Source organism: Schistocerca serialis, chromosome 8 (assembly GCF_023864345.2).
Source record: "Schistocerca serialis cubense isolate TAMUIC-IGC-003099 chromosome 8, iqSchSeri2.2, whole genome shotgun sequence".
In the NCBI taxonomy this organism is placed as follows: domain Eukaryota; kingdom Metazoa; phylum Arthropoda; class Insecta; order Orthoptera; family Acrididae; genus Schistocerca; species Schistocerca serialis.
Window position 1 is genome coordinate 480,981,735 of NC_064645.1, and position 19,059 is coordinate 481,000,793.

General features: G+C 40.0%; 1 protein-coding gene across 3 annotated transcripts in view; it reads right to left on the reverse strand.

The window, feature by feature from the left end:
- Window positions 1-4,304: 4,304 nt before the first annotated feature.
- LOC126416255 (uncharacterized) overlaps window positions 4,305-19,059 on the reverse strand; it is a 137,821-nt gene continuing 123,066 nt past the window's right edge. For all 3 annotated transcript variants that reach the window (XM_050083882.1, XM_050083883.1, XM_050083881.1), the window contains 2 exons: window positions 9,731-9,813; window positions 4,305-4,744 (listed from right to left, as the gene is read on the reverse strand). In XM_050083882.1, the coding sequence (XP_049939839.1) occupies window positions 4,718-4,744; window positions 9,731-9,813 (110 nt within the window). In that variant the 3' untranslated portion in view covers window positions 4,305-4,717. The remainder of the gene's footprint in view (window positions 4,745-9,730; window positions 9,814-19,059) is intronic.

A 19,059-nucleotide genomic window follows, 5' to 3' on the forward strand; every position in this document is an offset into this window, starting at 1 on the left:
GAACTTTTGTCTGAGTATGACTGGATTCACATTCCTTTCGATAATATCATAATAGACCACTCGTCAACAGTAGAAGCTAATAAACTCTCCAGTGATAGAACACTTCGAAAAGTATTTAAATCAAAAACACTAGAAACTTTTTGTGTGCAGACTGCATGAATTTTCCAATTCAGCAAGAAAGATAGTGAATGTGTTGTTATCCTTCACATCAACTTACTTGTGAGTGTCAACAGTTTTGGCAGTGCCATTAATCAAGAGGAAACATCAGTCTTGACTGCAGCTGGAAGGGGATCTGTGAGTAGCCTTTTAGAAGAACCAGCCAAGACAGAGTGTTCTTCAGAAATTTAAGCGCACACACCACACTAAATGTGCAAATGACAAAAAGTTTCTGAATTTTGAACTGTGTGAATTTTTAAACGTGTTTATTTCCCTTTTGATGATCAGTTTGGGTATAACAGTTTTTAAATTGGCATTTAAATGTTGACTGTTGTTCTATCATCATTTGTACCTTGTGATCTTTCACGTATTAAAACACCCCTTATGAATTAAAAACAAAATACAAGGAAACAATTTAACTTTAACTAACAAATTAATTTGTAAAAAAAGTGTATAGAGAAGTACACATACTCGCTCAGTTCCAATAACTCCTCACGGAGCTGTGGTTATTTATGAACTAGCTGTGACTGTTAACTTTCTCCACTTTGGAATAATAAAAAAGTGTGATAATTTAAAAAGAATTAAACCTGATGTGCTCAAAGAACACACATTGTTATTATTGTAATTGATGATTGCAACAATTAGAAGTCAACACGTATCATAAGTCCTTCTTCATGTCAAGTGTGCGAAGTGCTGAGGAAGGAAAGAGAAACAGGAGAGGGGAGAGGGTAGGTCAGAAAAAGAACCCCTGATGTAAGGGTACAGTTGTGTGTGCATTTGTACTCTGGCTCAAGAAAGTATTTATGTCGAAAGATAGCTTCTCTTCTACGGGAGGGTATTTAAAAAACTGTGGAATAACACTGCCATGGTCAGAGCTTGTGTAGTACGCATTTTTGCCGCTAGGTGTGTACAACGCCAGTGCCGTCTACCTGGCTTGTTCTGTTCACCCACAGTGATTATTTTTGCTATCACTGTGTTGTTCTTGTTACATTTTTTATGACAGCAAGTTTAAGTGGACAATTTTCAGCTGTTTTCTTCACAGTAAAAATGCTGCCGAAACTGTTTGAAAAACTCAAGTGTACAAGTGGTTTGCTGAATTTAAAAATGGCGACATGTCAATTGATGATAAACCTCGTTCTCAACAACTATCAGCTGCCCAAATCGACGAAAATATTGAAAAATTCGAGAGCTTGGGCTCACAGACCCTTGATAGACAGTTGATCAACTTGCAGGAGACTAGTCAGTTATCTTGGAGACGGGATATGTGGCAGACAGGAGACTGGTTCTTCCACATTAAAACACACCTACACACATCCCTGTTAAAGACAGAATGGCATGGTTCCACTGCCTCACACTTACTTGCCTGACCTGTCTCCGTGTGACTTCTTCTTGATTCCACGCATGAAAGTGGGTATAAAAGGACACCAAGTTGACAACACTAAAGAAGTCAAGCAAAAAATGTTTCGAACAGTGGAAGCACCAGCAGGACAAATGTATTTGTTGTAATGGAGAGTATTTTGAAGGGGAGAAAGTTGTTTAGTAAGCCATTTGAAAACATATGGCTTTTAAAAAATAATTCACGTTTACTGATGTATCCCCACGTTATGTGCACCTGCCAACAACTCAATGCTTCTGCTATTTGTTGAGTGGTCTCCTTTACTCTTAAATTGTTCACAATGTCAAAATGAAAGAACAAGATAACTGACATATGGGACACCTGGAAGAAACTTATGTGTGGGAAAACATGAAAGTAAGCTCTAAGTAATGCATTGTTTGCAATCGGCTCTTAAAGATTATAAGAAAACACAATTTTGCTTTGCTGTATTTTTATACAATGAATGAATCCGATCACAGATACGACTTACAAGGGAAAACTACAAATTCAGTATGAATGTTTTCTTTTTCTTTCAGCCAATACTCCACAAAAATAAGAAAGAAGGTATGCTCTGACACTATGGGCATTCAAGTACTATCAGTTTTAATTGCAAAATAATTCCTGTTGTTCTCGTGTTAATGTGGACATACAGAAGTAATGAATATCTAACATTATTGTTTACGTAATGCATAGTTTCTACTCGGTACATTACCTGAAGATTTGGACTACAAACTCTGAACAATAGAACCTCACTAATGACAACATTTGGTAAAGGCCTTCAAACCTTGTATCAAAACATTCTGCCACAACTAGTAGATTTTTGTTTTATTTCTGTGCTTCCTTGCATTGTGCGTGCCACATCAAAATACTCATTGTGATTGTCAGGAAAATGTTTACATTGTATGTGTGTTTCTCTCAGTTAGGTTGCTGAACTAATTATGGTGATGGCTCTTCCTATATATCATTAAACCCTTGACTGCTCTAGACATATTAATGCGCTCTATTGCTACTGTCTTCCAGAAATCTGGATGTGTTTATGAATACTATTGTTCCTTCGGTCATGTTCTATAGACACATATGCACAGCCACTTGCCAATGCCTTTCAGCTCCCGATGTGTTAAGGTGGGCAGCCACTCAGGTCCCTCTGTGCTCCAGATGCGTTAAATGTGTGAGGCACTTAGCCGCTAGATAGTAACATGTCCATCCACAGTGCTCAGTAGATTTCCAGTGTTTGACCTTTGTGTGTATTTCCTGTTACGATCTTATTTGTGTTGCTATTTTCATCTTTGTGTTTGGCTGAGAAAATGGCACAGTCTTGTGGTTGTACAGAGGAAGAAATCATGAAGATGGTGACAAGACAATTATACCTAGTTCTTGGCATTATGGAGAAAAATAAAATGAAGCAGAGTAACAGACGCAGCCGTATAAAGGCCATTTCAATAGCATTACTGGACATACTAGTTGGCAAGCAAGCTGATATCATCAAATGTAGCTATAAAGCACTCAAAACGTCGTAAATAAACAAAATGTCCAATGGAAACTGATACAATTAAAATGTAGTTAAAGACCACATAGAACACCATAAATATTAATGTGTGCAATGCCACAGTGTTATTTTTATGAAGTATTAAATTCTGTTGAAAGAAGTACATTATTCCATCAAAAGGCTATAGTTTTTCATATCTCAATACATAAAGTTTCGAGTATTAATCGTGCAGTAAAATACACAATTGTTTACATCTAATCATTTGCGAAGAACCTTGTTTCAGCAGCTTTAATTTTTTATGAAAAACAACAGGTAGATTCGAGTTCAGACAGACAAAATGCTGGGCACACAGTGCAAAACCAATACCTCTGAACAGTGAAAGATATCACTCAGGTCTCAGCTTTAAATACTGTTTCGATGTGTTAGCTATTTTTCCTTCACAGCAACGTATTACCTAAAATGAACCATATGCAAAGCCAACACAATGTGTTTCTATCTTTACAAAATTCTTGAGTAAAGAAAAGAAATTCAGTCATCCATCACCAACAATATCAAACTGTAAGACGTGAAAATTAATTCTTTTCAAATAGTTTTCCTAAAAATCAGATTATAAGTATCTCGTAGTTGCTGGGATGTCCGCTCAAGCATGTCACTGATAATACGTAAAGCGCGATTGTGCTGCACACACAGGACACGGCAATAGCGTCATATCACTTCTTGTTAAGATCACTTGACAATCTATCCTCCTGGGAAGATAGCAGTGTTTGCCATTGTACATGAAACAAATGGTACATGAAATTACCAGATGTCTCATGAAACAGAATCATCAAATTTGGAGCAAGGAAGTTTCCACAATTGCCGATGTATTAGAGCAATATCACAGGTAGATTCATATTTTCCTTGAGTTATTACAGTTGTGAATATATGGTTGACAGCAGGTATTATGGAAGAGTAACTATGAAAGACAAGTCACTCTTGTCACAGGCGTCTAAAATCCTACTAAAAACTACAGGAAAGATGTTACTGTTAGATGTGAAACAATACCCAATCGGTTCACAAGCAGACTACTTTCTCCCCTTCAGTATAAAGTACATGATTGTAAACCAGACAATTGGATTTCAATACAGACAGATCTCCTTCCTCCATTTAGTGCAGCATAATTTTCTAATGGCAAAGTACCGAATATTACAATGGGAATGCATATTGATGGAATGTTTCAAATCTAAAGGATTTAAGAGACAACTTATCACACAAAATAAAAACATATTTATATTTTAATAAAGGGCGTAACAATAAAGGTATATTTATTCTTTTTATTATAAAATACTGTAGAACATGAGATTCTTTTTAAAATATATTACATATAATTTTTACAAATGGTAAATGACAACTTGAGCAATCTTTGAGACTAGGTGTGATATGTGATGTGTGCCAATCACAGGTTCTAATAGTATTATCGAATTCACTCTGCGATAAAAGTTTCACCAGCCAATGGCAAGAATTCCAATTCACAATACCTAAATCTTTTTGTCAAAAATAGCGATATTCTATTAAAAATCTCTCACTTCTCACTATGGCTATAGTAAACTTTCACACACTGAAATGTGGACACATCCTTTAACATCACTCCGTTTGAAAGTCTAAGGAACATCATGATGTCAGCCACTGACCACCACACCAGGTGATCGGTCACATATAGTTCATGCAAGTTCTGTCAGATCTTCAACCTGTCAAGATATAAAGTAACATTTCATGCATTAGCAATATTTCATATTCTGAAGTCAGATTTGTTATAAATCTACTTTTAGTTGCATTTTTTCGGTGGTCTGTGCATGTTGTGGGAGGGGGAGGTAATATGAGAGAGTTGGGTTGATTTGGGGGAGGAGACCAAACTGCGAGGTCATCGTTCTCATCGGATTCGGGTAGGATGGGGAATGAAGTCAGCCGTGCCCTATCAAAGGAACCATCCCGGCATCTGCCTGAAGCGATTTAGGGAAATCAAAGAAACTAAATTAGGATGGCCGGATGTGGGATTGAACCGTCTTCCTCCCGAATGCGAGTCCAATGTGCTAACCACTGTGCCACCTCGCTCGTTGTAATATGAGAGTTTCTTTGCAAGTACAAAATATCTCCAATTTTAGGATCTATCAAAAGATGAGAAAAATCTTTACCACTGGAGTCATCAAATTATATGTTTAGCAATCTGTAATTCACAGTTGTGAATCTCTTTTAACTGTTTGTGGCAAAATACATGTGATAGCAGCTGTGTTATTTACTGGACATGAAAATATCAATACAAAAGCCTTCTGTTGACATAATTGACAAAAAGGACCATGATTTTCCATCAAGTCTTAACTGTGGTTGAGTAAATTTGGCAATTTTTGTACCATCAGGTATCAGAGCTAACATATCCTCATCTTGTATGATGGTCACATTTCAAGTTTTATAAAATGACCTCTAGATGAAGTTACAGAGATGTGACATTACTATATTTTTAACATTTGCCACTTGATATTGTTAAAACAAAGCCAGATCAGTAACTGACTGAATGGTTTGTTTAGAGAGAGCATTTAAAGAAGCAGTGCTGTGAAAAAAATGGAAATTTCCCGCGGAAGCTTTCGTTGGATGATTTTATACAGTTTTCACAAATTCCTAATTCAGCAATAATGTCTTGAACTGATTAGTTAAGCTTCTGACAATTTATCAACTTCAGAAAAGATGGTACAAAATTGGTTTGCAGAATTTTTTGTGAACATTTAACTCCTAAAAAGGATTCTTCTTGATAGATTCATTACAATTCGACCACAGATCACAAGCAGGCTTTTGCCAACTGTTGTGATGAAGGCTCAAAATATTTGACCAAACAAATGCAAAAATTATATACAATATTGTAACAGAAAATGAAACTTGGATACATTTGTATGAGCTGTGATCTAAGTAGCAATTTACTGTTGGTTTCAATTCATCTCCGAACACCCAGAGGAGCACCATTCGTGAAGCTCTATCAAGAAAATGATACTTTTATTTCTTCAGTTACCCTGGACTTGTCATGACCACAGCTTTTGCATCAGAGGATCAAGCAACGGTTAATACTGAGTAGTACACAACAATCTGTTTTGTCAGCAGTCATTGATGGAATAAGGAAAACTGACTGAAAGCTATATTGTTCATCATGACAGTGCCAGGCTAGATGGCCACATGCTCAAAACTGAAAAGTTGGAGAATCAAAACCTGTTTGGACTACAGAATTTTCAGCCTGCGTTTAACCTAGCCTTCATATCTCAACAATGTGAGAATTTGCAGGAACATGAAACCGTGAATCCGTTTCCCCGGTAAAATTACAGGAGTATATTATGGTCATGCCAAGACACTAAAGTGGTATCCAATAGAAATATATGCACCAGACTGCTGAGTCACAAGGAATCATCACCACCACATCAGCTGTCACATAAACAATTGATAATTTGACAGAGAAAAACATTGAATTAATGTCCCATTGTCCACATTCACCTGATTTATCACCTATCAATGTCCCTCTGCTCTCTTACATCCAACCGAAAATTAATAGACAGTGACCTCCATTAGCTGCGCGGCATTAGCCGAGTGGTCTAAGGCGCTGCAGTCATGGACTGTGTGGCTGGTCCTGGCAGAGGTTCGAGTCCTCCCTCAGGCATGGGTGTGTCTGTTTGTCCTTAGGATAATTTAGGTTAAGTAATGTGTAAGCTTAGGGACTGATGACCTTAGCAGTTAAGTCCCATAAGATTTCACACACATTTTTTGAACATTTTGACCTTCATTACCCGAAAAAACTGCTGCATTTTTCGAAAATGGTGTTTTAGAGGTGCCACCATTAGGACAGAAAAAATATTTACTGAATTAGTTCAAATACATCCCGTGTACACATAATAAAGATAAATATTTTGAGGAACTTAAAAAGATTTGCAGCAAGAAATGTTCATATTTCATTGTTTTTGCGAAAACTTATAAGGAAGTATGGGACAAATATACATTTGTATTCATCCTAAATTCGTGTGTGAAGAAAATCCAAGACAGTAAACAACAGAACAGGCAAGATTTTTTTAAAAATTAGAGCTGAAGAATAGGACTCTTCAGCAAGTTACATTACAATTTTTTTACTTCCTGCACTAAATCAGAACAGTAGCATAAAAATGGAGAAAAGAGAACTGTGAGTGTACAGCTTAGGCAAATCAATGCTACAAGGATCATATACAAGAAGAAAATTATTTTTCTGTCATTTCAATAAGATAAACCCAGCAACAGAGTCATTTTAGTGATATTTGTTTTGAAGAAAGCATAAGTAACATATTTTATACAGAGGAGTTTTATAAATACACCTTTTCCCTAATTCTACATAAATTGAAAACAAAGCATTGAAGAAACAAAGCTACAGCAGGAACAGAAGAAACCGTGTTATGAATATAAAACATATTTATTTTACTCTTACATAAGCGAAATTAGTGAATTTTGGTTTTGTACTTTTTAAGCCGTGGTTTACTTTTTATTGTAAAGTGATAGATGAAGTGGACCATGACACAGAAATTCGATAAAAAGTTAGGAGTGGAGGGTAAATGAGACAATAATGGAAAATATCTTCTTGAGGTTCTGAAGAAAGTGGAATGAAATCAGTTCACAATACGTAAGGTATTTAAATTTTATGCTATGCCTTTTACTGGTGTTTGCAGATGGCCTGCGAGGGTGATGAACCTGCACTTAGCCACACTGAGGAAAACAGCCTTGTTAAAGCATTCTTCCTACGTGCAAACTGGGGATTCCCACTTAAGACCAATTAGCAATTGGAAGGTGAGAGACTGGGTTTGAAATGGTTTCACTCTTATGAAACACCATCCTGAATTTGCAGTGAAATGTGTAGAAAATACAGAGGTCAAGACCCTCCGTGTAACAAAAAACTGTATCATTCTCTAAGACAATCTCCAAATACGACTTGATGGGATTTTCAGTTGTCACACACCAATTATGACGTGACCAACTCCACAGATGACACCAGTTCTCTCAAGGTTGTTGAAAGGTGCTACACGAAACATCCAGAATAAATAACCAACTCCAGCAAAGCCAGCTCAAGTGTAATGGTGGCAGGAGCAGCTGATGGACACATATTTCCCTTGGATGGTTTAATGCATCACTTATTTCATGACTGGTTTTCTATGACCATTATCCCTTGCTTCTAGACATCGGACAGTTTAAAATTGATGTTGGGGACAATCTGTCAAATCATATTACTTTAAATGTCAATTAGGAGTGTATGAAGTACGACATATGCTTCATTCTATTTCCTCAAAACTTAAAACATTTGTGTCAATCCCTGATGTTGCCTATTTCAGGCCATTGAAAAGAGTGTGGAGACTAATTTTAAATGACTGAAAAGCAAGGAATTAAGGTCCTCTACAAAAGCAATTCCAAGAGTGTCTAAGACTTTTGAGCACTTAAGGTTAAATCCAATTTTGCTCCTACTGACGCAATGGAAGTTCTTCAGAAGCTTCTAGGAACAAATTTAACTTGTGCAGAAGAAACTTAGCAGCTATGAGCACGTTCAGCTACAGACCACCGAAAGAAATTAGGGCATATGAAACTGCCACCACAACATCACAAAGCAACAGCAGAATAAGAAAAAGAATGAATATTCAACCTCAAAAACGTGTCAAAGCAAGAAACATAGAAGATTTATGAGAAGAGGAAGAAGAACTTGTTAATAAACCAGATGTTGAGAATGAAACTGCTGAGAAAGGTGAAGGTGAAACCAAGTTTGAAGCTGAAATGCGCTGCAGTGTAGCTGATCATTTGCCTTTGGTACAAATGAAATGGATTACTTCTTTGTGGGAAGAAAGAAGAAGAAATCAGTAAAGTTTCTCAGGAAAAGGTAGAGTAAAAAGTGAGATTACTTTGTATTTCCTGATGTGTCAGATGTTAAAAAATGTATAAATAGAAACCGAAAAAAAAAATTAAAATAAAATAAAAATACTGAATTACAAAAATATACTTACAATTATTACATCAGAAATCTTCTGTTTTGCATATACTTGCCACCATTAATATGACAAAATACAAATTTTTAGCAAGAGGCATTAGAAAAGAATAATATAAAGTTTCTGGTGTAGATACTGGGAGTGTGGAATAGAATATTATGATTACAAGTTATTTTCCTTTGCAGTTCAGTGTTCCATTACTTTCTATTAATCAGTATAAGTTATTAAATGCAATTTTCTTTGCATTATGTTTTGACTGTACTAACACGTTTTGTTTTCCATTACATTAACAATGATAAGAATGTATAAAATAGATTTCCAATACAATAATTGGAAGGTTTTTATGTAATTCAGTGTTTTTTTAGTTATCACGTATAAATTTTGCTGATTACATCCAGTTTTGAAACATAATGGTGATTTCATATTTTTAAAAACCATTATGCTGATCCATTTTACCTTAACAGTGATAAAATGGTTTGAGTGTTATAAGTTACAGCTAGTCCCCCCTACCCCACATCGTAAACCTGAGCATTGTTTTCAAATTATTTAAGATTAGAATTCCAATTAGAAAATACAGAAAATCATACAAGTAGACTATTACTCCCCCATCACCCCAAATTTTTTTTCTCCTATAATAAGTTACTTGCTTGACCCATTTTATGGTACTTCCTCTCCAACACAGTTATTGAATGAATAAGAAATGTAAGTTACCTCAGATGAAGAACTGTCTTCATCATCATCTGCAGGAAATTTTCTCCTCTTCAGAAGTCTTTCAATTTGATGTGGTTTTAATACTGGAATCATAAAAGTAAGATGTATGTAATGTTTCACACAATTCAATAATACATCAACATTTTAAGAATAATACAGGGTGTATCAAAAACAATATCCTGTTTTAAACATGTATTAGAAAAAAAATGTATTAGAAAACAGACAAATTGCAAAATACTCAAAAAATTTTCAACTTTTATTTACAATATTACAAACGTCCTGTGTGTGCAACAATAGTCATGGTCAACACCTAGACAATAGGTAAATTTGTCACAAACTCTTAACTATCTATGCCAACAGAAGTTGCAGCAGCTCTTATTCTGTTTTCTGCTCATCTACGTTACAAGATAAAGGAGGGACGAAAATACTTTCCTTCACATATCCCCACCAGATAAAATTGCATGGGATCATATTGAAAGATTTTGGAAGGTGAAGAATGTAGGTCAGTGTATCTGGATGCCACGCATACAATACAAGTCTTGAGGCGACATGTCATTAAGGAATTGTCACAGAATATTGTGACAGTGTAACAGAGCTCCTATCTTTTTTAATCTGAAGTCACTGAAGTCCTCATGGATGTGGGAAAAGACAGGTGACAGGGCTCCAACATTCAAAGATAGCTCGTTCCAGTCCCTGTTTTTTCCTCAAGCAAGAAGTCACCATAAGCTTTTTGGCCAGAAATGACATGAAAAAAGTTTTACTTAATGTGATCCTGTCTCATGCTTAACAACTGCAAGAAGGTTTTGAAGTCCCCATATGCGCATATTCTGTCCATTCACTTTATTGCTAAAGTGAAATGTAGTTCTAGTGCTGAAAACTAACCATGACAAAAATCTCTCATCTTCGGCAGAGTACAGCTGAAGACAACGTGTTTCCTTTTAACAACAACCCAAAGAGCTTGCACGAATTGTAATCTGTATAGTTTATAGATCAAACATCGGTCTAGCACTCATTAGTCATATGAGGAATATTTGTGTGCCTAGTAGAGTTTTGAGGATTCCGCACAAACATTACTGAATTCTTTCCACCATTTTATCAGAAGTGTAGGTCCGACCTGGACTCTTTACCTTTGCATAAATATCCTCTCTTTTCAAACTGAAGATAGCAACGATGCATGCTTTTTGGCAAAGATGATCAATCACAAAACACTGACTAAACTCACACCAGACTAGTCACTGATTCACTCTTGGTAAATGGTAGTACATGAAATGTCTTCTGTTGATTCAATCAATACACATTTCCTGCTCTGCATGTTCTGTAATCATTACACTCTAAAATCAGGTCATTCTTTTTCATAAACTCAGTATAATACACAATTCCTTCTAAAAATGTATGAATGCTTATGATTAAATGGTGATAAAATCAAAACATTTCCAGTGGCTCAAGCAAGTTGTGATTAGGAAACTGTACAGGGTTATTACAAATTATTGAAGCGATTTCACAACTCTACAATAACTTTATTATTTGAGATATTTTCACAATGCTTACCACACACATACAAAAACTCAAAAAGTTTTTTTAGGCATTCACAAATGTTCGATATGTGCCCCTTTAGTGATTCGGCAGACATCAAGCCGATAATCAAGTTCCTCCCACACTCGGCGCAGCATGTCCCCATCAATGAGTTCGAAACCATCGTTGATGCGAGCTCGCAGTTCTGGCACGTTTCTTTGTAGAGGAGGTTTAAACACTGAATCTTTCACATAACCCCACAGAAAGAAATCGCATGGGGTTAAGTCGGGAGAGCGTGGAGGCCATGACATGAATTGCTGATCATGATCTCCACCACGACCGATCCATCGGTTTTCCAATCTCCTGTTTAAGAAATGCCGAACATCATGATGGAAGTGCGATGGAGCACCATCCTGTTGAAAGATGAAGTCGGCGCTGTCGGTCTCCAGTTGTGGCATGAGCCAATTTTCCAGCAGAAGAAAAACGGGTCGTAAACTTTAAACCGTGAGATTGCACAAAACACGTTAACTTTTGGTGAATTGCGAATCTGCTGCATGAATGCGTGAGGATTCTCTACCGCCCAGATTCACACATTGTGTCTGTTCACTTCACCATTAAGAAAAAATGTTGCTTCATCACTGAAAACAAATTTCGCACTGAACGCATCCTCTTCCATGAGCTGTTGCAACCGCGCCGAAAATTCGAAGTGTTTGACTTTGTCATCGGGTGTCAGGGCCTGTAGCAATTGTAAACGGTAAGGCTTCTGCTTTAGCCTTTTCCGTAAGATTTTCCAAACCGTCGGCTGTGGTAAGTTTAGCTCCCTGCTTGCTTTATTCGTCGACTTCCGCGGGCTACGCATGGAACTTGCCCGCACGCGTTCAACCGTTTCTTCGATCGCTGCAGGCCGACCCGTTGGTTTCCCCTTACAGAGGCATCCAGAAGCTTTAAACTGCGCATACCATCGCTGAATGGAGTTAGCAGTTGGTGGATCTTTGTTGAACTTCGCCCTGAAGTGTCGTTGCACTGTTATGACTGACTGATGTGAGTGCATTTCAAGCACGACATACGCTTTTTCGGCTCCTGTCGCCATTTTGTCTCACTGCGCTCTCGAGCGCTCTGGCGGCAGAAACCTGAAGTGCGGCTTCAGCCGAACAAAACTTTACGAGTTTTTCTACGTATCTGTAGCGTGTCGTGACCATATGTCAATGAATGGAGCTACAGTGAATTTATGAAATCGCTTCAATCATTTGTATTTCTGAAAAGAAATGTCGTATAGTGCAAGTACTATGAATGCTTCAAAATTGACTGAGAAGCAGTCCATTCTCTAGCAATGAAAAATCCAGGTTGGAATAATGACAATATTATAAAAGAATAGCAGGGTATGGATTGGGGACAGTAAAGTGCTGTTTGTGGGAGCACAAAGAGATGAGGTGGAAAAAGGATAGGGCAGCTGGGTGCAGTCGGGAGTTTAGAAGGGGTGGGGGAAGCGGAAAAGGAGACATGTAAAAGCAAAGAGAGTTCCCACTGAAGCAATTCAGGAAAGCTGGTGTTGGTAGGATGGATCAAGATGGGAAAGGTTGTGAAGCAGTCATTAAAATTAAGAACATTCCATTGGGCAGCATGCTCAGCAACTGGATGGTCCAGTTGTTCCTTGGCCACAGATTGTCAGTGACCATTCATATGGACAAACAGTTAGTTGGTTGTCACTACCATGTAGAATGTAGCACACAGTGGTTGCAGCTTAACTTGTAGATCACATTGCCTGTTCACAGGTAATCCTGCCTCTGGTGGGATTGGTGATACTTGTGACCAGACTGGAGTCGGTAGTGGTGGGAGAATGTATGGGACAGGCCCTGCATCTAGGTCTATTACAGGGATATGAATCGTGACGCTACGAGTTAGGCCAGAAGTTGAGTAGGGATCGACGAGGATATTTGAGTAGGGATCGACGAGGATATTTGAGTAGGGATCGACGAGGATATTTGAGTAGGGATCGACGAGGATATTTGAGTAGGGATCGACAAGGATATTGTGTAGCTTCAATAGGCGGCAGAATATCACTGTGGGAGGGATGGTAAGAATAGTGGGTAGTATGTTCCTCATTTCAGGGCACAACAAGACATAGTCGAAACCCTGGCACAGGATATGATTCAGTTGCTCCACTCCTGGGTGGTAGTGAGCCACGGGGGGAATGTTCCTCTGTGGCGAGATGATGGGACTTTGGGAGTGGGGTGTAACTGAAGAGATAAGGGACTCAAGATCTGTTGCTGTACAAGGTTGGGAGGGTAAGTACAGTCTGTGAGGGCCTCAGTGACACCCTTGGTATATTTTGAGAGGCACTGCTCATAACAACAGATGCGATGGCCATGGGTGGCAGCTATCAAAGTGATAGTATTGCTGGTGGTTGGCAGGTTTGATATGGATTGAGGTAATGAAGTAGCCATGATTAAGGTGGAGGCCAACTCTGAGAATGGTAGCTTGTTGGGTTGAGGAGGAACAGTTGAAGCAAATGAGGGAGAAGGTGTTGAGGTTCTGGTGCAATACGGATAGGGTGTCCTCACATTCAGTTCAGATCATGAAGATTTCATGAATGAATCTGAACCAGATGAGGGTATGGGATTCTGGGTGATCAGAAAGGATTCCTCTAGACTGCCCATTAATAGGTTGGCACAGGATGGTGACATGCAGTTGCCCATTGCAGGGTGTACACATGGACAAGGAAACAAAATTCTCGGATTTCCCAGTTAAAAAACACATTTATTCTCAGGTTAAAATACACTCTTTCCCTCTTAAGTGACAGTATACTTTCCCACAGAACTATAAAACTTATCAGTCCTTTGAATGGCTAATGTTTTACACACTGGCGTAAAATTTCCCAGCACTTTACACAAAAAATAAATAAATAAATTTGGAAATCTCTTTGATGTGCAGCAACATTCACACTGCATGTTTTGGTATTATGAAAGTATAAATCCAAATTCCACCACAACCACCAAACATAGCATGTTAGTTTCCGAAGCACTGAATTCAAGATTGCGATGCCCTTTCGTAAGGCAATCATAGCTCATGTCACGTGATCTCGCCAGCCAATGACAGCAGGTATTCACAGCACAGGACACATGATGTAGTCAGCCAATAGCAATGTCACAGTAAAGAAGTTCAAATACAAAAATAGAAAAAGCTGATGGTTTAAATGGCGAGCAGCAGCACCAGTGCATGATGGGAGTGGCGGCTCAATGGGGGTAAGGAGGAGGTTGGGGCGAGGACAGTGAAGTGTTGCAGTTTAGACGGAGGGCAGGAGAGAAGGTGCAGAGGGGGGAGGGGGTAGGTAGCGGAAAGGAGAGAAATAAAAAGAAATTAAAAGACTGAATCCCAGGAATCCATAACACACATTGAAACTCTTGCCCTGCAGGAACTTGAGCAACATGCACAACGCCACCTCAAAAAGCTCTCCATCCTGCTCAGTTCCTACTCCCGCCTCGGAGTACCATTGTCCATCACTTCTACAACAACCTCCAGAATCTCCCCCATGTCCCCTCATAGCTGACATACTCCGTTTCACAGACCTACTACACTTACCCCACCCTCCAAAACTCCCTCCCACAACCACACAGAACCCAAAACCTAATCAGACCTGCAACACAGTCATGAACTTTTCCTCCAGAAGCCTTAACCCCACAGAAATATCAGTCCTTTCCAAAGGCCTCACCTTTTGGCCCACTCCCAAATTCAACCATGCGGGACTAGTTAAAGCCCTTCTCTCCTTCTCCCGGTCTCTACAGTGGAAACACTTTTTCGCCACCAACCCGACCAATCAGACTCAACCAAATACCAATATTGATCCTTGCCTAACTCAGTTCACTCCTCCATCCAACCGTGATCCACCCCCACTGCCTCCAAACCACCCCCTATTAACTTTCCAGAATTTCTTATCCTCGAACCTTGCCTCACCATCACTCTACAAATCCCTCAACATGCATACTAACCTTACAACCGCAGAAAGAACCGCAGTCCACCATCTAAAAACTGATCCCGATCTTACAATAATACCTGCAGACAAAGGCTCCACCACCGTTGTTTTGAACTGCAAGGATTATGTGGCAGAAGAACTCTGTCAGCTGTCAGATACTTCCACCTACAAATCATGCCACAGTGATCCCATTCCAGCAATCCAGCAGGATCTCCAGTCACCACTCAAATCCTTAGGCCCATCCCAGAAACTCTCCCCAGAGTCCATCTTTCTACTTACCCCTACCACTTCCCGCACTCCCACCTTCTACATGCTTCCTAAAGTCCATAAACCCAACCAACCAGGACACCGCATTGTGGCCGGTTACTGTGCCCCCACTGAGAGAATCTCTGCTATCGTAGACCAACACCTTCAACTTATTACCCGGAACCTATCCTCCTATATAAAAGATACCAACTATTTCCTCAACCGACTCTCCACAGTTCCTTTCCCTTTACCACGCGGTGCCCTGCTCGTCACTATTGATGCCACCTCCCTCTACACTAACATTCCTAATGCCCATGGCCTTACTGCTATCGAACACTATCTTTCCAGATGCCCTATGGATCCCAAACCAACAACCTCCTTCCTAGTCTCCATGACCAACTATATCCTCACCCACAGTTACTTCTCCTTTGAAGGCATTACCTACAAACAAATCCGCGGTATGGCTATAGGCACCCGCATGGCACCATCCTATGCTAACCTATTCATGGGCCATCTAGAGGAATCCTTCCTAAAAACCCAGAATCCTAAACCCCTCACCTGGTTCAGACTCATTGATGACATCTTTGCTATCTGGATTGAAGGTGAGGACACTTTATCCACATTCCTCCAGAACCTCAACAACTTCTCTCCCATTTGCTTCACCTGGTCCTACTCAACCCAACAAGCCGCCTTCCTAGATGTTGGCCTCCACCTCAGAGATGGCTACATCAGTATCTCCGTCCATATCAAACCTACTAACCACCAGCAATACCTCCACTTCAACAGCTGTCACCCATTCCATACCAAGACATCCCTTCTGTACAGCCTAGCCACCCGTGGTCGTCGCATCTGCAGTGGCGAGCAGTCCTCCTCTAAATACACTGAGGGTCTTGCTGAAGCCTTCACTGACCGTAATTATCCTCCCATCCTTGCACAAAAATAAATCTCCCGTGCCTTATCTTTCCAGTCTTCCACCACCTCCCGAAGTCCCACAGTCCGGCCACAGAGCAGCATTCCCCTCGTAACTCAGTACCATCCAGGACTGGAGCAACTGAATCACATTCTCCGCCAGGGTTCAATTACCTCTTGTTGTGCCCTGAAATGAGAAATGTCCTACCCACTATTCTTCCCACCCTACCTACCGTGGTATTCCGCCGTCCACCGAACCTACACAATATACTCGTCCATCCTTACACAACCCCTGCTCCCAATCCATTACCTCATGGCTCATACCCCTGTAATAGACCTAGATGCAAGACCTGTCCCATACATCCTCCTACCACCACCTACTCCAGTCCGATCACTAACATCACCATCCCATCAAAGGCAGGGCTACCTGTGAAACCAGTCATGTGATTTACAAGCTAAGCTGCAACCACTGTGCTGCATTCTATGTGGGCATGGCAACCAACAAGCTGTCTGTCTGCATGAGTGGCCACTGACAAACTGTGGCCAAAAACCAAGTGGACCACCCTGTTGCTGAACATGCTGCCAAACATGATACCCCTCATCTCAATGACTGCTTCACAGCCTGTGCCATATGGATCCTTCCCACCAACACTAGCTTTTCTGAATTGCACTGGTGAGAGCTTTCCCTGCAATACATCCTACATTCCCGTAACCCTCCTGGTCTCAAATTTTGTTAGCCACTGTCCTCTCCCATCCAGCTCCCTCCCTGTTCCCATTCCAGCACTACACAGTCGTCATTTCACCACCACACCCAGTATTTTAATTTATTTTTATTTCTTTCCTTTCCGCTACTTACCCCCTCCCCACCCTCTCTCCTGCCCACCGTCTAAACTGCAACACTTCACTGTTTGCCACTCCCACCATACTATCCATCCCCACTCCAGCCCCCTCCTTACCCCCACCCAGTCACCACTCCCATCATGCGCTTGTGCTGCTGCTTGCAGTGTAGTTCCAACTCTCTGAGACTGCAGACGTGTGTGCAAGTTGCGTTTGCGTGAGTGAGTGTGTGTGTGTGTGTGTGTGTGTGTGTGTGTGTGCGCGCGTGAGTGTGTCTGCTGCTGACAAGGGCCTTAATGGCCGAACGTTATGAGTGTGTGAATCTTTTTCTGTGCCTATCGCGACTCAGCATCTCCGTTATATGGTGAGTAGCAACTTTCCTTCTCTTGCACATTCCATCCTGGATTTTCCATAGTTTGGTGGTTTAAATTAATATATATAGTGTAGCTACAAGAAAAGCTAAGCTTTCACGTATAATATTGATCTCTAAGATTAATAAGATACAAGAGAAGCTAAGTTTTCACATGTAAAATGCGTGTGTTGCATTTTAAGATAAGATGGTTGACTGAAAAGTAATGCCTCCACCTTTGTATCTCTTCAACAGTTTGCAGCATTGGTATGCGGCAGGTACTGGCTTGTTCCACAGCCTCTTCTCTACAGCTCCAGTAGGCGGGAAGCTTCAGCACTGAACGGTTGTTTTGTTACAGTGTAAAGTATGGAACCCTGCGCAGACTGTAGGTCAATGTGATTTAAGCAATGTGCAGTCATTAAATTCTTGACAGCAGAATGTGTTACCCCACAGAAGATTAATCAGAGAATGAGAGCAGTTTATGGGGATTGTGTTGACGTGAGTACTGTGCATCTTTGGGTGAGTAAGTTTAAAGATGTTGGGGCGGGAACATCTGATCTGCGTGACAAACAAAGAGTTGGACATCCTGTGACAGCAACCACTGAATTTCACAAGCAAGATGTTGACAGATTGATTTAGGACAATCCTCGTATAAACTCAGAGAGAAATTGGAAGCTCAATCTGCATTTCACAAGAACATGTGGGTCACATTATTGCTTTGCGTGACTATCGGAAGATCTGTGCACAATGGGTATCCTGGATGCAGACTCCTGAAATGAAAGCGCACAGACTTTAAATATGCCAGAGACAAAATGTCAGTCTATGGAATATCAACACAAAGCCCTCGGCTGCAAAAAATCATGGCTACAGTATTTTGGGATGCAGATGGTGTTATCCATGTTGATTTCCTTGATCGTGGAACAACAACAAATTCAGAGTGTTACATCACAACACTGTGAAATCTGAAACGACGGCTAACAAGGGCCTGAAAGGAAAAGGGAAATGATTTCCTGCAGCATGACAATGCCAAACTACACACTTCACATGCCACCACAGCAGAACTTCAGAGACTGAATCTCACCAACGTACGGCATCCTCCATATAGTCCAGATTAAGCATTGTCTGACTTCCATCTGTTCCTGATAATGAAAGATGATCTGCAGCGACATCATTATGCTTCTGATGAAGATATTGAGAGAACTGTGGTTGCGGAAACAGTGTGTCGACTTCTTCCCTTACGGCTTCAGAAAACTTGTTCATCGTTGGCAAAACTGTATCCAATTTGCTGGTAATTATGTGGAAAAGTGAATATTGGTAATTAAAGATCACATTCTAAGGATTATTTCAGCATTTGATTTATTAAAATATTCCCAACCAAACCCAATTAACGAAGGTGGAGGCATTACTTTTCACTCAACCCTCGTATATCATACAAATATGGCAGTAAAATTTAAAATAATGACATGTGTGGTCTTCTGGGCTCGAAATTTCAGCTAAATGGCTGGT